This window comes from Rattus rattus, chromosome 1, assembly GCF_011064425.1.
Source record: "Rattus rattus isolate New Zealand chromosome 1, Rrattus_CSIRO_v1, whole genome shotgun sequence".
In the NCBI taxonomy this organism is placed as follows: domain Eukaryota; kingdom Metazoa; phylum Chordata; class Mammalia; order Rodentia; family Muridae; genus Rattus; species Rattus rattus.
Genome location: NC_046154.1, coordinates 246,020,652 through 246,036,388, shown reverse-complemented (window position 1 = coordinate 246,036,388; position 15,737 = coordinate 246,020,652). Strand labels below are relative to the sequence as shown.

At 42.6% G+C, this 15,737-nt stretch overlaps 1 protein-coding gene across 7 annotated transcripts in view; it reads left to right on the top strand.

The window, feature by feature from the left end:
* Positions 1 to 15,737, top strand: part of Ptk2 (protein tyrosine kinase 2) — a 202,897-nt gene that overhangs the window by 150,079 nt on the left and 37,081 nt on the right. For 5 of the 7 annotated variants that reach the window (XM_032916480.1, XM_032916487.1, XM_032916460.1 and 2 more), the window contains 2 exons: positions 97 to 186; positions 2,543 to 2,747. In XM_032916480.1, coding sequence (XP_032772371.1) covers positions 97 to 186; positions 2,543 to 2,747 — 295 coding nt within the window. The remainder of the gene's footprint in view (positions 1 to 96; positions 187 to 2,542; positions 2,748 to 15,737) is intronic. The other 2 variants (XR_004389457.1, XR_004389458.1) reach the window with 1 other exon arrangement.

Below are 15,737 nucleotides of genomic sequence, written 5' to 3'. Positions count from 1 at the left end.
TGATGCTTTTTGTTTTGATACAGAAAATCTTGACTAGCTTTGTTACTACTCAATTAGCTAACAAAGAAAATTCATTTTCTAAAATTAATCTTCTAGCTTCCAAAGGGAAATTACCTATTAAATGGATGGCTCCAGAGTCAATCAATTTTCGACGTTTTACCTCAGCTAGTGACGTGTGGATGTTTGGTGAGTATTTTTTTTTTTTTTAAATAAACTTCGCTATATTCTACAAAATAAAGCTAGCATTACCGAAAAGTTAGCATCTTCAGAATGAACATCTCTTGTCAGACGCTGTGGTCTGACAATGTCCTCTCTGCTCAGTATGACGTGTAGTCACTGTTCTGCTCTTTTCTGTCTGCCTTGCCCAAAGGAACAGCTGCCGGTTTTCCTCCTTCTGTTCTCTTTCAGTCTTTCCCACTGGTGCCAGCATGCAGGTTCTGCTGGCTCAGGGAGCTGCTGCTAGCTCAGAGCATTTGCATTTGTCTTCTGTCTCTTGTTCTGAAGCTGCCTCTCCAGGCTTGGGAGCTGGCTCTTCATCTCCTTTGCCTTGGTCTTTGCACGCATTCTCTCCCCCTTGCTCTGTTGACTATATTGTATTGAAAGTGTGGCTCTGCTTAAACACTTTCTGTGCTTGTAAAGTGGCTGATTCTTCTGACTGTCTCCAAAACCATCTTTCCTGATGTTGGTCTTTCTGCCTGAAATGCCTGATTCTTACTCCTTCTTCTCCAGCTGAACCCCATCTAACCTACAATATCCCCTCCTTTGGGAAACTTCACATAGCAGGTATCTTTCTACACTCTGCTTTTTCTTCTGTCCCTGACACTCACCTGCGGCTCTTCTTGGTAGTCGTGAGTGAAATTATCTCCACAAAGTTTGAAACTGCTCCAGAACAGAAATATAATTGTTTATTTAACTTCTATAAGTAAAATTAACCATGGATATCAAATAAGCATTCTTTTTCTTCTGTCCAAATGGTGTTGATTTTAATCCATTTAGTTTTTGGCAGAGTTAGCAAAGCTCTGGGTTCAGTCAGTACAAGTGCATATTGGAGTTGGCCATGTAACCCACCAAGCAAGATACTCATCTTCTCAGGGGACTCTGGACCTCATAGGCTAAATGCCCACCTCTGCATATTTTAACACTTTTGGAGTATCTTAAGATTTTATAGTTGGTATTCATCCGGGCATCTTTTAGGGCAGTTGTACTTGCTGTCTTCATGCGGACTTTGTCAAGTTGTATTGTTACTTTGATGTATGATTGTTTTAAAGGAGATTTTTTTTTTCTTTTTTTGGTAAGAAAAGATTATCTCATAGCTACACTGGCATTGCTCTGTCATCTTGCCATATAAAATAAATGTTTACTATTTATAATCAGTGTCATCATAGATTTGACTTTAAAAATACAGCAATTAAAGAAATGTAAGACCATTTTGGAAATTAAGGATGAGACATGTAAAAAGGGTCTCTTCAAAAAGGGTGCCTGGAGACATGATACAGTGATACCATGACTGATAATACTGTCCTGGTTCCCAGTGAGGAACGGCTCTGTCTTCAGCAGCACTGAGTTATTTTTGTCAGGGACTTTTTACAAATTTAGTTCTGTGAACTAAATTTGGGGCCAATTTGAGAATCTGGTTCCAATGAACACATAATACGCCTTGCCTCCTTAGAGGCCAACTCTATTCTGCCCAGTCTGTACCTTCTTTGCAGGACCTTATTTTTATATGTGTGCTTGAGGATAGAAGTAGATATTTTAAAAATTGTAATTTCCCTAGTAAGCACAGGAAAGGCTCCTTAGAGCTGGCCTGTCCAGAAAGGCCCAGAGGTAAGGAAGGTCTGAATAGACAGGCTCTGCTGGGAAAGACCTGCACTGCATGCCACTGCACTGCCTCCCTCCCATGCCACACTGTCAGTGTCAGTGCTGCTAGGTTTGCTCATGTGCTTGAGGGATGAATTCTTTGGTGAATAAGAAGACAGTGGACAGATCCTTGATTCTTGGAGTTAGCGTGGGTGCATCTTCTGAAGTTCAGTCATAGTCTTTGGATGAGATGGCTGCTGTGTGAATGAGATGATATTGCCCTTATGAACCTTAGTGAAAAAGAATCCACGCTTTCTTGAGCTTGAGACTTAAATGATAGGATGTTTTGTTTTGTTTGTTTTGTTCTCTTAAGCCTTAGTGACTATATTTAAAATCAATGTGGCCCTACGTTTGTGGTGGGGTAGGTAAAAAAAGTCATTTGGGATTTGGTTTTTGTTTTCTGTGGTTTGTTTTTGTACTGGTTAAAGCTGGGGACATAATACAGTAGCTGGTAGACTACTTGCTTGCTTGCTAATCGAGAGTTTTCAGAAATAAGCCACCAAGGAAGTCCTGACTCTGATGTGTTCTTGGTGCCACATGAACTAGCTGTTGCTATTCACCTGTGTTTTGCCACTATATTTTAGGCTAGCTGCCCAGCTCTGCTAGCTGCCTATCTGGTCCCTTAGTCTGGGCCTTTCTCTCTGGGTGCTGAGCTCACTGCACTGTTTTCGTTCCCACTCCGCAGGTGTGTGTATGTGGGAGATACTGATGCATGGCGTGAAGCCTTTTCAAGGAGTGAAGAACAATGATGTGATCGGTCGAATTGAAAATGGGGAAAGATTACCAATGCCTCCAAATTGTCCTCCCACCCTCTACAGCCTTATGACGAAATGTTGGGCCTATGACCCCAGCAGGCGGCCCAGGTTTACTGAACTAAAAGCTCAGCTCAGGTAGGAGTGGGGTGGCAAGGGCCTGGGGTGGGGTCAGGTTTGCTGCTTCTCCTCCTCTGCAGTCATAGTTCTGAGATGGTTATGTCAGCATATCTAAGTTGGAACTGCTTCTTTTGGACACAGATACTTTGGAATTTGATTTGTATATTTCGTTACTTTAGGGTTACCAGTGAATTAGATCTTCAGCTCTTATTGAAGCTCTGATTATGATCTTAATTCATTTACCTACCTTCTGACTTAGTAGGCTTGATCAGACCTATCATTATAATCACCCAGCTTACATCTCCAGTCTCATCTCACAAAACTCCTCCATGGCATTTTGAGCACCAGCCACACCTGACTGTTTTATAACTCTCCTGCCATGGCTCTTGACTTTTTCACATGCTGTTTTCTCCATATCTCTTTTCTACTTGATGAACTCCTAGTCAATATTCAGAATCTAGCCAAGATGTTCCCTCCTCCAATAAACCTTCCCCCATTAATCCCATCAAAGAGAGAGCTTTACTTTGGTGCCTTTTGAAAACTACTGCTGTTGTATTTAAGACATCTGTTGTTTATTTGGAAATTTTGTGCCAGGCACTGGTAGGCACTAACTAGGTCTTGAGGAGTTACCAGTCCTCTGGAAGCTCACACAGAAACCAGATTTGTGCTGATTCCCTCAAAGAAGCATCTGCAGACTACCTAATTCTGGGTCAGAGAAGATTTAGATTGGCTTGTCTGTGTCCCTGGCATGACTCAATCTGCTAGATGTCACCATGTCCTACTCATTTCTGCAGGTCAGTGCTGGGTTAGGACTGGGCACCAGGTGACTGAGGAAAAGTTTGTTGAGTTGATTTGGGCTGAGCTAGTACTTTGATAAGATTGTGTTTTAATATAATTTGCAGGATGTGCAGCCTGAAACAGTACTTTGGCTCAGTATGTGCTACCATCTTCTCTCAAATTTAGGAGACTTCCCTGAACTTGTTTTCTTTGTTCATTGACTGTTGTTTTCAAAGGCATCTCCAACTGTTGCAGGACAGAATGCTCATCTAACTGCCTATTCCTCTGCCACTTCTATAGGCTCTCAGGAGCTGTCTTCGACTGAGCTTCTTGTGGGAGTGTGTCAAGGAGGTCAGGCCCCATGGGAGAAGTAGGCAGTTTATAAAATGACCGCTGTTTGCTAAGTACATTTGTGTCCTCAATGCAGAAAGCTCAATAGTCCCACTGAAGAGATAGTGGCAGCTGTCATCATTTAGTGCAATGAGACCCAATTCCATAAGAACACTCCACTCTCAGCCCTGGGTATGGCTCCTTTCCCTGCCACACAGCTCTGTACTGCTTTTCTCATGGTAGGCTTTTAGATGCCTGTAGCAACCACAGTCTTTCTTCCTGAGTTTTCTTCCATCCGAAACTCTGAGTCTTTAACTGCTTTATATTCTATGTTGTAACTGTTAAGCTGCTTAGCTCAGAAGATATGTTTGTTTGCTGGTTGCTTTTTGCTGAAGTCCCCTTTGATCTTGACAGATCCTAGCCTTAAAATCTCCTTTCTGGTGGGAAATCCATCACCCTCTCTGTACCCTATTTGCTGATTTTTCCAGCTTTATGTGTCTGCCTCCTAACTACTACCTTCTTTCCTTACAGACACGATATTCTACCTCCTGTGCTTAGACTGGCCATTCCTTTTCCTTAACTTTTATGTGCTGAATGTACCTTTCCTTACTGCCTGGCCCACTCGTAGGCACTGCCTCTCCATCTATAGCTTTGAGCTTGCTCTGCTCAGAAGCCTCAAACTTTGTAACTTTCATGCAGTACATCATGCTGTCTAAGAAACTCTGTTCTCTAAGCCAGCTTCTCCAGTGCCTTCGGCTCCTTCTCATCTAGCTGGCAGTAACTGGTTCAGTATGATTTTCTAGGAAAGTATCGCTGCTGCTCAAGCACCTTCCACTGGCTTCTTTCTGTGTCCAGGCAAAAGCTGAAAGGATACATTTAGGACCCAAGAATATCTTGACCTCTTAAACAAGGCCAGACTCTAAACACATGAAATGCATCTTCCACTGGCAGAATCCTCCCATTTTTCTTGGCTCTGTGTCCTGGCTGGCCCTTCTGTGACTTTGCAGCCTGTTCTTCAAGTCCCTGTAGCTCTCTTGGGTTAGCCATGCTCCAGCCAGCTGCACTTGGACTACTCAGGTCCTGGGCATGGAGCACAGATGATGGAGCGCTTTCCTGCCCTCGAGGAGCTCACAGTCTAGTATGTCTCCTCCCTACTAGACTGAGGCTCCTTGAGGACAGGGATCGTCATACTCACCTCCCGCCAGGAGCACAGTGCACATGTGCTTCTACCGTAGCCATGGCTATCTTGTACTCAGTGACTGCAGTGGAGTTGGACTTCACCTTTGGAACATTTGTAGTATGGCCAACATAAGACATTTTACTGTGTACTTTATAACACAATTCCTTGTTGGGTTTTCCATGAGCAACATGTCACAATAATTAAATGAGTTCTGTTATTGAGGTTTGCTTCATTTATATTACATACAATTCTTTACTAAAGAAGCAAGTAGCACTTTGCCACACCAAGAAATCAAACATGATTCCCAACTTTGTCCCCTCAACTACTTTTAAGGAACCCTTTGAGCAGATCATCACTGTAGCATCCACAGCTGAACTGTGGCTTCCCTGGGACTGAGAGCTGAGAAGAGGCACCGTCAGATGCTTGCTACTTAGCAAAGATTCTTGGCCACACTTTCTTGAATGGGTTCCTAAGGTTCAAAGAAATGGTCTCTTTGTGTCCTTTTATGTGCTCACAAGGGTTAACTCATGCAGATGCAGAATGAGATTAGTTCTTGGCATTTCTATTAGGGATGAACTGTTCCTAAATGACAGTATATTAATATGGTCAGTAAAAAAGCTCTCATATGTCCCCAGCACTTTGTTACTTTTTTGTGACTGGCAGATATAATATGCATTAAACATTTGTATTGGAAAATCCTTCCTGTGCCAAGGAACCATAATAAAGAGCTTTTGGAGGTTCTGCTCAATATGAACATTTCCTAGCAATGACGTCTTGGAATGAAGCGTCTGTGCACATAATAAAGAGCATCTGTGAGTGTGCTTGGCTCATACTCAGTTCCTCAAGTCCTTTGTAGATAATGAGGGCAATAGTCAAGCAGAACTACCAGGCTAGCTTTGCACCATAGCTTCTATGCACCCTTTGGGTTTTATTAATAGAATAAACATACCAACAACACTGAGTTGAATGCAGGATGATCAGTTTGGTGCATCTTCACAAAGTGGACATAACTGGGAACCAGTGTCAACAAGATTTTCAGTCTAGAGCTCTGCCAAAGTTGCTGTTCTAGCAGTGGCTCCTTCTGCCTTCTTTGACCTTCATGTTAGGGTTATCATTGGGTGGTGGCTCCTTTTACTTAGTTAGGTGGTATCCTGGTAGCTATGTCTCCTACCCCATGCCAATGTCACTGATGGAGAGAGTCCTGTTTTTGAATGAATTGTTATTTTGATAATCACCATTGTTAATTTGATAATCCTATTAGTGGTGGGAATTAAGGTACTTTTCAGTTTGTGGTTGGAAAACTAGTAGTTCATTAACACAGCAGCATCTGAACAGGAGGCTTGCTGCCAATTGTGTATGTGCACAAGCTTGGGGCTGTATTTGTGGTCCACACAGGTTGACGCTGACACTTTTTCAAAGTGAGCAAAACTTGAGTTGTAATGCCAGTAGTTGTTTTTAGGTTTTGTTCATTTTAACCTTTGGATACTGTCATGTGTTTCTAAGCATTCCTTGTTCACACTAAGAGGATGTAAGTGGTAAGACCAGGATCTCTTGTGTTGTAAAGAGCATGCACCCATCGAGTAGTGAGGCATGTGTTTTGAGCTGCTGTCACTGAGCCCTTCAGAAAGAGCATATGTTTGATATCAAGAGTCTGACCTCAGTAATGAGCTTCACAGTAACAACATCAAAAAGTGACAGTTATTGAGCTCTTTGTGTTACCCTAGCATTGTGCCACAGGACATTGTTAATGTCAGCATTGTCTCAGATGGTTTCTAAAACAGAAGATTAAAACGGTAGTGAAGTACTTGACCTGACATAAGCTGCGACTCAGGAGGCCATCGGAGGCCATCAGAGGCCATCGGTGTAAGTTGTCCTACTACCTAGATATTATGTGGCTAGCAGGTACTAAGATGCTGTTCTTTTGGATCAAAGAACACTTGAGTGGTATTAAATTGAAGGAAAGCAGGTGTTGTAGCTCCTGCTCTCTTGCACAATGAGTATCAGAAGGTATGACAGCATTGCCCACTTTCAGGGTGTTTGCTGTACGCTGTTTGTTTTCTTGGCAGTCTTCCCCCCCCCCCCATTTTTTATTGGTTATTTTACTTATTTACATTTCAAATGTTATCCCCCTTCCCAGTTTCCCCTCCAAAAACCTCCTCCCCCTCCACCCCTGCCTCTATGAGCGTGCTCCCACACCCGCCTGACCCACTCCTGCCTCAGCATCCTAGCATTCCCCTATCCTGAGTCATCAAGCCTCCACAGGACCAAGGGGCTCCCCTTCCAGTGATGCCAGATAAGGCCATTCTCTGCTACATATCCAGCTGGAGCCATGGGTCCCCCCCCCCCATGTGTACTCTTTGGTTGTGGTTTAGTCCCTAGGAGCTTTGTGGGTGTCTGGTTGGTTGATATTGTTGTTCTTCCTATGGGGTTGCAACCCCTTCAGCTCCTTCAGTCCTTGCCCTAACTTCTCCATTGGGGTCCCTGCGCTCAGCCCAATGTTTGGCTGTGTACATCCACATCAGTATTGGTCAGGCTCTGGCAGAGTCCCTCAAGGAATAGCTATACCAGGCTCCTGTCAGCAAGCACTTCTTGGCATCATCATTAGTGTCTGGGTTTGGTGTGGGATGGATCCCTAGGTAGGGCAGTCTCTAAATGGCATTTCCTTCAGTCTCTGCTCAACTCTTTGTCCCTGTATTGCCTTTTGACAGGAGGAATTCTGGATCAATATTTTTAAGGTGGGTGGGTAGCCCCATCCTTCGGTCAAGGGTCATGCCTATCCACTGGATATGATCTCTACAGGTTCTATCTCCCCTTTGTTGGGTATTTCAGCTAATGTCCTCCATATTGGGTCTTGGAATCCTCTTGCGTCCCTGGCATCTGGGACTTTCTAGTGACTACCTCCAGATCCCCCTTCCCCACTGCTACACACCTCCTTTCAAGTTCCTGACACTATACTTTTCTCCCATCTCCTTCCGTAAATGAACTGGCTCCCCTTTTTTCCTTCTCCTTCCTCTCTCCCTCTACTTTCAGAGATAATTGTCTTCCCCCTACTGAATAGGACTGTAGCATCCACATTTTGGTATGGTATTTCTTCTTAGGTTTCATATGGTCTGAGAGTTGTGTCTAGGGTATTCCAAGCTTCTTTTTGGCTAATATCCACTTACCAGTGAATGCATACCATGTATGTTCTTTTGTGACTGGGTTACCTCACTCAGGATGCTATTTTCTAGTTCCATCCATTTGCCTGTGAATTTCATGAAGTCATTGTTTTTAATAGCTGAGCAGTACTCCATTGTGTAGATGTACCACATTTTCTGTGTCCATTCCTCTGTTGAAGGGCATCTGCATTCTTTCCAGCTTCTGGCTATTATTAATAAGGCTGCAGTGAACATAGTGGACCGTGTGTCCTTGTTGTATGTTGGAGCATCTTTCGGGTCTATGCCTTGGTTCCTGCCTGAAGCTTCTGGGAATTTGGGGATATATATGTGATGTAGGGTGGAGCTTTGGAGCCTTTGTTTAGCTTTCTGTTTTGCGGCTCTTCTGCTGTTCAGCTTTATCAGTGCTGGCATTTGAGAGAAGTCTGTTTGGTCTGGACTGTAACTTAGCCTGGTGGCTGCAGGCAAAAAGTTCTTAAGTTGTTTTCATTTTGTGTTTTGGTGTCCTACCCTCAAGACAGGTAAGGAATTCACTGAAAACTTAAGTTGCCTGTGAAGCTGCTGGGTGGTTCTATCTAGTTAATTGACTGGTAATTGTCGAGGAATGAAGGTGCGAATTTTTCAAGAAATACTTAAGCTGTGACAAGGTATTTAGCTTTTCTGTAGGATCAGGATCAGATACTGCCCCATACTGGTTTTGTAGAATAAAATGAGACAGTTTATCAAAACCTTACATGTGCAAGTGTGGACACATGTGCTGTCAGCCTGGAAGGCAATAGTGACATCAGAGCTTTTTCAGATCCAAAGTTATGAGGTATGGTGCCCTTAGGACTATGTGCTGGAATTTAATTTAATTTAAGGCAAGCCTTTCTTGCTACTGGTACAGGAACCACTAGCTACACAATTTCTTAAACTAGTGTACACTTGGTGGTCCTTCATTTGTCCTACTTGATCTAATGCCTGTCTTGATTTAATGGTAGCATACTGTGCACTTTTTAAAGTAATTCCCAGTTTCAAAGGTGGTGTCTTACCAACACTTCCTGTCTTCGTGCCAGTGAGTTTTTCCTTGGTACCATCATCTGGAGGCTAGATATTACCCAAAAGAAAAGTCTGGTGTTTGTTTCCCATTGAGTCCTTTTATGCCTGTAGCATCAACAGCTTTCCCAGAAATGAAATATAAGTAGCCCATCTTAATTTAGTAGGAATTTCATGCAAAATTTCAATTATTTCCTTTAGAAATAATGTTTCTTAACTGATTCCTTTTACTTCATTGGTTCTGCCACTCCTAAATATTCACAGTATTTCTCTTCCTAGTTAATAGCCTCTAATGTGCCTTTATGTGTGGTCTGAGGATACCTGAAAGTTAGATTCCACAGGATCTACTCCTGAGAACTGCTATAGAACCAGTAGTTCTCAAACTTCTGTAACCTTTTACTGCAGCTTCTCATGTTGTGATGACCCCATAAAAGTATTTAATTGCTACTTCAGAGCTCTAATTTTGCTACTGTTATGAATCACAACGTACATATTTGATATGCATGATACCTGATATGCAATCCCTAAAGGAGTTATAAGAACTGATGCTCCAGACCATGTCATGGCTACTGCTTACTTAGATTGCACAGATCATCCAAAGGGTGGACATTCTTGCTCCTCATTGGAGAGCCTGAGGCTTAGAAGTCATGCGGCTTGTTTTAGACTACATAGCTCCCAAGGGGCAGAATCAAGGTTTGACCTACTTTACCCTCCAGAAACCCTGTTTTCTTGCCTCTTCCACTGTATACCCTTCCTCAACAGTTTCTCATCTTTCCTCTACTTACCTTTGCTCTGATTACCTCCCATTACCTATTTCATATGTAGCAGGAGACCTCTGGCCTGACGGAGTGGTATCTCAGCTGTGACTCACATTTATCATCTAACACCCAAAGCATCCTGTGAACCCCAATGGAGCTGTCAAACTGATCTGCTACAACTACCATAGTTCTTTCACCATTTTCTTTCTCTTCACACTCTCTTTAGTATGTCTTGATACCACGTGCTGAATTTCGTCTCATGAGTTACTGCTCCTATGTCCACAAATGGTCTCTTTTCCTCTCTGGAAAGTGAAGTGTCAGGGTCTTTTCTAGGTGGTTTCTCCTATGCTTGAGCTTATTAGATAGAGAGATGGGACAAGTATATGAATGTAGGAATATCAAAGGAATAGTTAAGCATGCAATTCTAACATTGGGTTGGAGGCAGGAGAGTTACAAGTTTGAGGCTTGCCTGGTCTACATAGGAAGAACCGCTGAAAGGGTATAGAAGGAGGAAAAAGACCTAAAGCCTAACCAGAACAGAGAAATTTTCTGTGGCCAGAGTTGTGGCCCTCTGAAGCCAGCATTTCCTTCACTCTCTTCTCTCTCTCTCAAATTTATGTTTTACTTCTAGTGTTAATACTAAGAATTATAACATATAACATACATCTTTAACATCTCATTGTCTATGTGGAGATAATCAGAGTTCATGAAAATGCACAGGCTGGTTTATCACCTCAATCCAGAATGTATTGGATTCATCTGTATGTATTGTGTATACATGACCCTGAGGTGTGTGTGGGTGTGTGTGTGTGTGTTTTGTGTGTGTGTGTGTGTGTGTGTGTGTGTGTGTAGGTGTCACTAGTCCCATACTTTATGATGAGTGCTTTATTCACTGAGCCAATCACCACCATCCTCACCCCCACCCCTCGTTGTTTCTTAAGATACCTTTTTTTTCTAGGTCAGGCAGTTTCTCAGCCAGCATAGGAACTAGCCATGAAAGCCTGGAGATCTGAGTTCAATCCTTAGAACGCATGTAAAGGTAGAAGTAGTGGGCTAACTTCACAGAATTGGCCTTCAGATAAGTTTCATGGCACACATGCACACACGTACACATCATGTGTTTACATATGATACTAAAAATCTTCTAAGTATGTTTTTTCTGTTTTATTTCTCTTGTTTCCTTTGTAGATTCCAGTTACAGTCTACAATAAACTTTGTTATTCCAGTTGATTTGCTTTGCTTACTCATTGGTGGGGTTTGCTTCTGAAATAAGGCCTCACTCGTTAACTAAGCTGTGCTAAAACTCACTATAAGGTCCTGAGCTCAAAGACATCCTCCTGCCTGCTTTAGCCTCCCAACTGCTGCGATTATAGGCCTGGCTCACCACAGATGGCTAAAACCTTTGATAGCATCCTCAGCTATAGCCCCAGCAACTCTCCTGCTGTGAGTAGTTTCTTCTCACTTCCTCTCCTCTGTTCCTTTTTCAGTTTGTAATTTCTTCAAGTTCCCTAACTCTTGTCATTTACATCCTACCAATTATTGAGATTTTTATTTCAGATATCTTCCAGGGTGGAATTACCACTTGACTTTCTATTTATATTTTCTATTGTTTTAAAATTCTAAAAAATTTTTCTCTTATATCCTCGAGCTTCTTGGAAATCATTGTCTACTAATTCCAACATCTGAGTTCTTATTAGCATCCACTTCCTTTGTTTTTTTGCAGGTTTTTGTTTTTTGTTTTTTGTTTTTTTTAGTGGGGGGTTCTCCTTAAAATGAGTCACAAGGATACCTTTCAGAAGACCCAAGTTCAATTCTCAGCACCGACATGGAGCCACACAACCATCTGTAACTAATTCCAACTAATCTGACATACCCTTCTAGCCTCCACAGGCACCAGGCACACACATGGTAAGCAGACATATATGCAGACAAAATACCCATACATATAAAATAATAAAATAATCTTAATTAGAAAACCAATCTTGAGGTGGTTACTATAGCAATCGACCAGCAGAGCCTGTTTCCCTTTGTTTAAGTTACATCATCAGGGAAGAGACAGTTGCCAGGTGCCAGCACCACTGGAGCAATCTGTCTGCCCTCACAAGCCCAGCTCAAGCTATAGACTTGTTTCCTTCAAGGACACCCCCAGTTTGTGGAAAGGTCAAGTCCATTCCTTTGTGGTGAGGCAATGTTTAGTAACTGCAAGAGATCATGTTTCAGAACTGGTGTTCCCGTGAACTTGCCAGAGCAAGTCCTTTTCTCTAGCCTTTTTCTTTGGATTTACTGCTGCTTTCTCTGGGTATTTTCCAGACTGACTTAAATAACTACAGACGCAGACTGAGTTTGTATCCAAAGCAAATGTTGGGATGCCAACCCTTTATTTTGGTGACTAGAGTTTAATCCCTTTTTTTTTTAATTGCCCTATATCAAAGTTTTTTTTAATCTTTAAAAATAAATATTTTATAATTTCAAAGAGAAGAGTTTGTATCACAGTAAGCCATAGTAACCCATAGAATAGACACTACAGAGATGACATGGGGGCAGAGGTGGCATATGTGAGGCCGGGGTTCTAGCCCCAGCATCGCGATATAGGAGAAAGGGAAGTGTAGAAGGTCCATCTTTTCTGATGGCTTAAGGCAGGCGGAGTATGGCAGCAACTTGGATTGGCTTGAGTGCTCACCTTTTTCTGAATTCTTCTGTCTCTCCATCATGGTGCTCTCCTCGATTGAGAATGGTGGAGCAGCTAGCTGGGGAGATTAGCTCTCACTATTGCCTTTTCCTTTGGAGTAGCCAAGGACTTTGAACCCCAGACTCCAAGACTGAGTAGCCTTAAGCATTTATGAAACATCCTTGGCTGATGACTTGGCTTTTTGTCCTGGAAACAAGGGCCCAGCAACTACTTCATTGTTGAACTACCTGTGAATTACCAATGTGGTTGTGAGGCCAAAAAAGAAGTCAGAGCAGTTATCATAGTCTCCATGGTTTTGACAGTGAGTTGACCTCTTTGGTGACTTTTTTCTTCTCAAGTGAAGAAAATAAGAAATAGACTTAATATTAAATAAAATTCTCCCCTTTCAGAACTCTTTTCCTAGCTGTGGTCCACAAATAAGCAACATAATTATCTAAATGACAAGTTTCAGCCATTTTGTTTTGTTTTGTTTTGTTCTATCCATTTTCGAATTAACAACTTGTAAGCCTCCATCCATCATTGCCCATGTACATTAGGCAGCTAAAAGCTTTTCAGTGGAATGTATCACTATTAAAAATATTGTGAGTTTGGGAAAATATGCAGCAGTTTGACCTCCATCACCCTACACGTCCTCTGTTGCTGCTTTGACTCTCAGCAGCTGCAGAGAGTGACTCTGGGGCCCCATATGTGGGCTAGCCACCCAGTGTCAAACAGACCTTTAGGGTTTATTTATATTCCTGGTTTCTCCGAGCAACAAGTTATAGATTCTCAAGAGCACTTGACATTCTATATCTGGTATGAGAATGAATGTTGAAATGGAAAGAATAGCTTCTCAGTTATCTTTGCACTTTTTGAGATGAAAGTCTGGCCTGCTTGATTACTCACTGGAGCCTTATCAGTGTGCAAATACTCTTTTATTGGCCAAAGGGACTTGATCCACTCCTGAACAGTGCAGGAAGCTTATACTATATGCTTATGCACTGAAAGGAAGATTCGGGCAGTAACTTCAGGGTGATCGGAGAAAGGGAGTTTAACTGTGGACAGAAGAGGCCAGCCTGCTGGAGCCTGAGAACATCTATAATAAGGGAACCTCAGAGCACCTGTTTGAGGTCTCAGCAGTTGGGTGGACAGTAGATCAGGTAACCCATTTCATAGAGCATGTAAAATATAGGCCATGGGAACTTTCCATTGCTTGAAAAAACGGTCCTGCTTAGCCTTCTTTCATCTACCTATATTTTAGTTTGGTTTAAGAAATAGAAGAAAGGACTTTACTTTTTGGTTGTTGTTCTTTTTTTTTTTTTTACCTTGATTTTTGTCAGGCATTTCAGGTTTTTGCTTTTGTTTTAATTTTTAAAGTGTCAGGATCTGCTATCTGATGTTGGTGATAGAGAACAGAGCTCTGGAGATCTTACCAGAATGTGCTTCTCCCCAGTTTCAAACTGGGCCTCCTCCAAGAAAGTAACCCACCAGCTGTTGATGACTAACCAGCTGTGATCCTGGGCTAGTGCCCCCCTTGTCCAGAAAATGGCCTTTTCTACCCAGGTCCCTATGCTCACACACCCTTACCCTTGGGGTTGCAATGTATCTGTGATCTGGGAACCTAGGTTGAACTGCTTATGTTCCCACTAGGGAACTGTGTTGGCTCTTGCTAAGATCATGCGTGTTCTGTATTGGGCAGTTCATTCAAAGGCACATCAGTGGCTGTGTAGCAGGCCTGTGAACGTTGATTGCAGACTTAGAGATAGGAGTATAAGTGAATTTGCCAAGACAAGGCTGCCCTTTTATACTTCACACTGTAGTTTGATTTTGTGTGTAGGTAGCCATTGGCATTTCTTCTCATCAAGAGACATTTCTTGATGAGAAGCTGCCATAGTTTTATCCACTTTAAAAGCTTCTTGGGATTCAGTGCTCTCTGTGCTTAGGATTGAATCAGGACCTTGCGCATTTGTAGGCAAGTGCTCTTCCACCAAGCCCCATCCTGTGCTGCTGAGAAAATTTTAAATTTTAAGGTAATTTGATATATATGAGTTTGTTCTACTGCTCTTCCTAACTGATACAAAAGGAAACTAATCTTCCTCGGAGGAAGGATGGACCTCATGACTAGAACATTTTTTTAAAGAGGCAACGGGTCTTTGAGGAGAACATTCCATTTTCCTTTAAGGAGAAAACCTTCCTTAATATCTACAGTGACAGGTTGCTGACTCAAGGCCAGCTATGGAATCAATTTTGTCTGTCTGGTTCCTGATTCAGGAGGTGACTGAGAAGAGCAGGCTCCAGCCCCTAGCCGGCAGGAATGTCTTTTTAAACAGTCAGGCAGATTCCCAGATTAGAAGGAGTCTGTGCAGCTGATGTCACTGTTTCCTGAGTAATTCTGGGTGGTTATTTACTCCATCTGGCTGCCAAGGGCCAGAATCTGTGAATGAGCCTCATTATTAGAACCCCAGGTTGCAGGCATGGAGGGAAGAACCAACTGCTGCCACAGTTAAGACGAAGATTTCAAAGACCTGCTACTTACCAAGCCCCAAGGAGGCGGTAGGGAATAGGGGGGCTGGACACGTTCCCTAGGCTGCATTCTGAGGCGTTTACAGGATGGCACACAGCCAGGACTGAGACGCCGCCCGCATTGCCGCGGAGGCCGATGTGCAGCCTGGTGGTGGTAAGTGGGGCGTTTCCAGTTTAGAACAGGCAGTGCTTTAGAAGCACCTGTAAGTACTGCTGCCATTTTATTTGGTTTTTGTTTTTTTTGTTGTTGTTGTTTTAGTTTTTTGTTTTGTTTTTTTGTTTTTTTGTTTGTTTGTTTGTTTGTTTGTTTTTTGAGGCAAAAATTAGTATACTATTGACTGAGCTGGTGGGGAGCTCTTGGCTTTTGCGAGTTGATTACCATGTGCTGGTGAGTTGGAGCTGTGTGGGAGTCGGCTTCCATGCAGTCTGCCGGAGAGAGACGTGTAGCTGCTTGATAGAGAAGTGCTTGGAAATCTCTCAGGGTCCTTCTATTCTGCACAGAATAAACTCCAGTGTGTATGCAGCTCATCTTGCCTGGCCTTTGTTTCACCAGAGTCTTTTTCTTACCATCTGTCTTTCTTA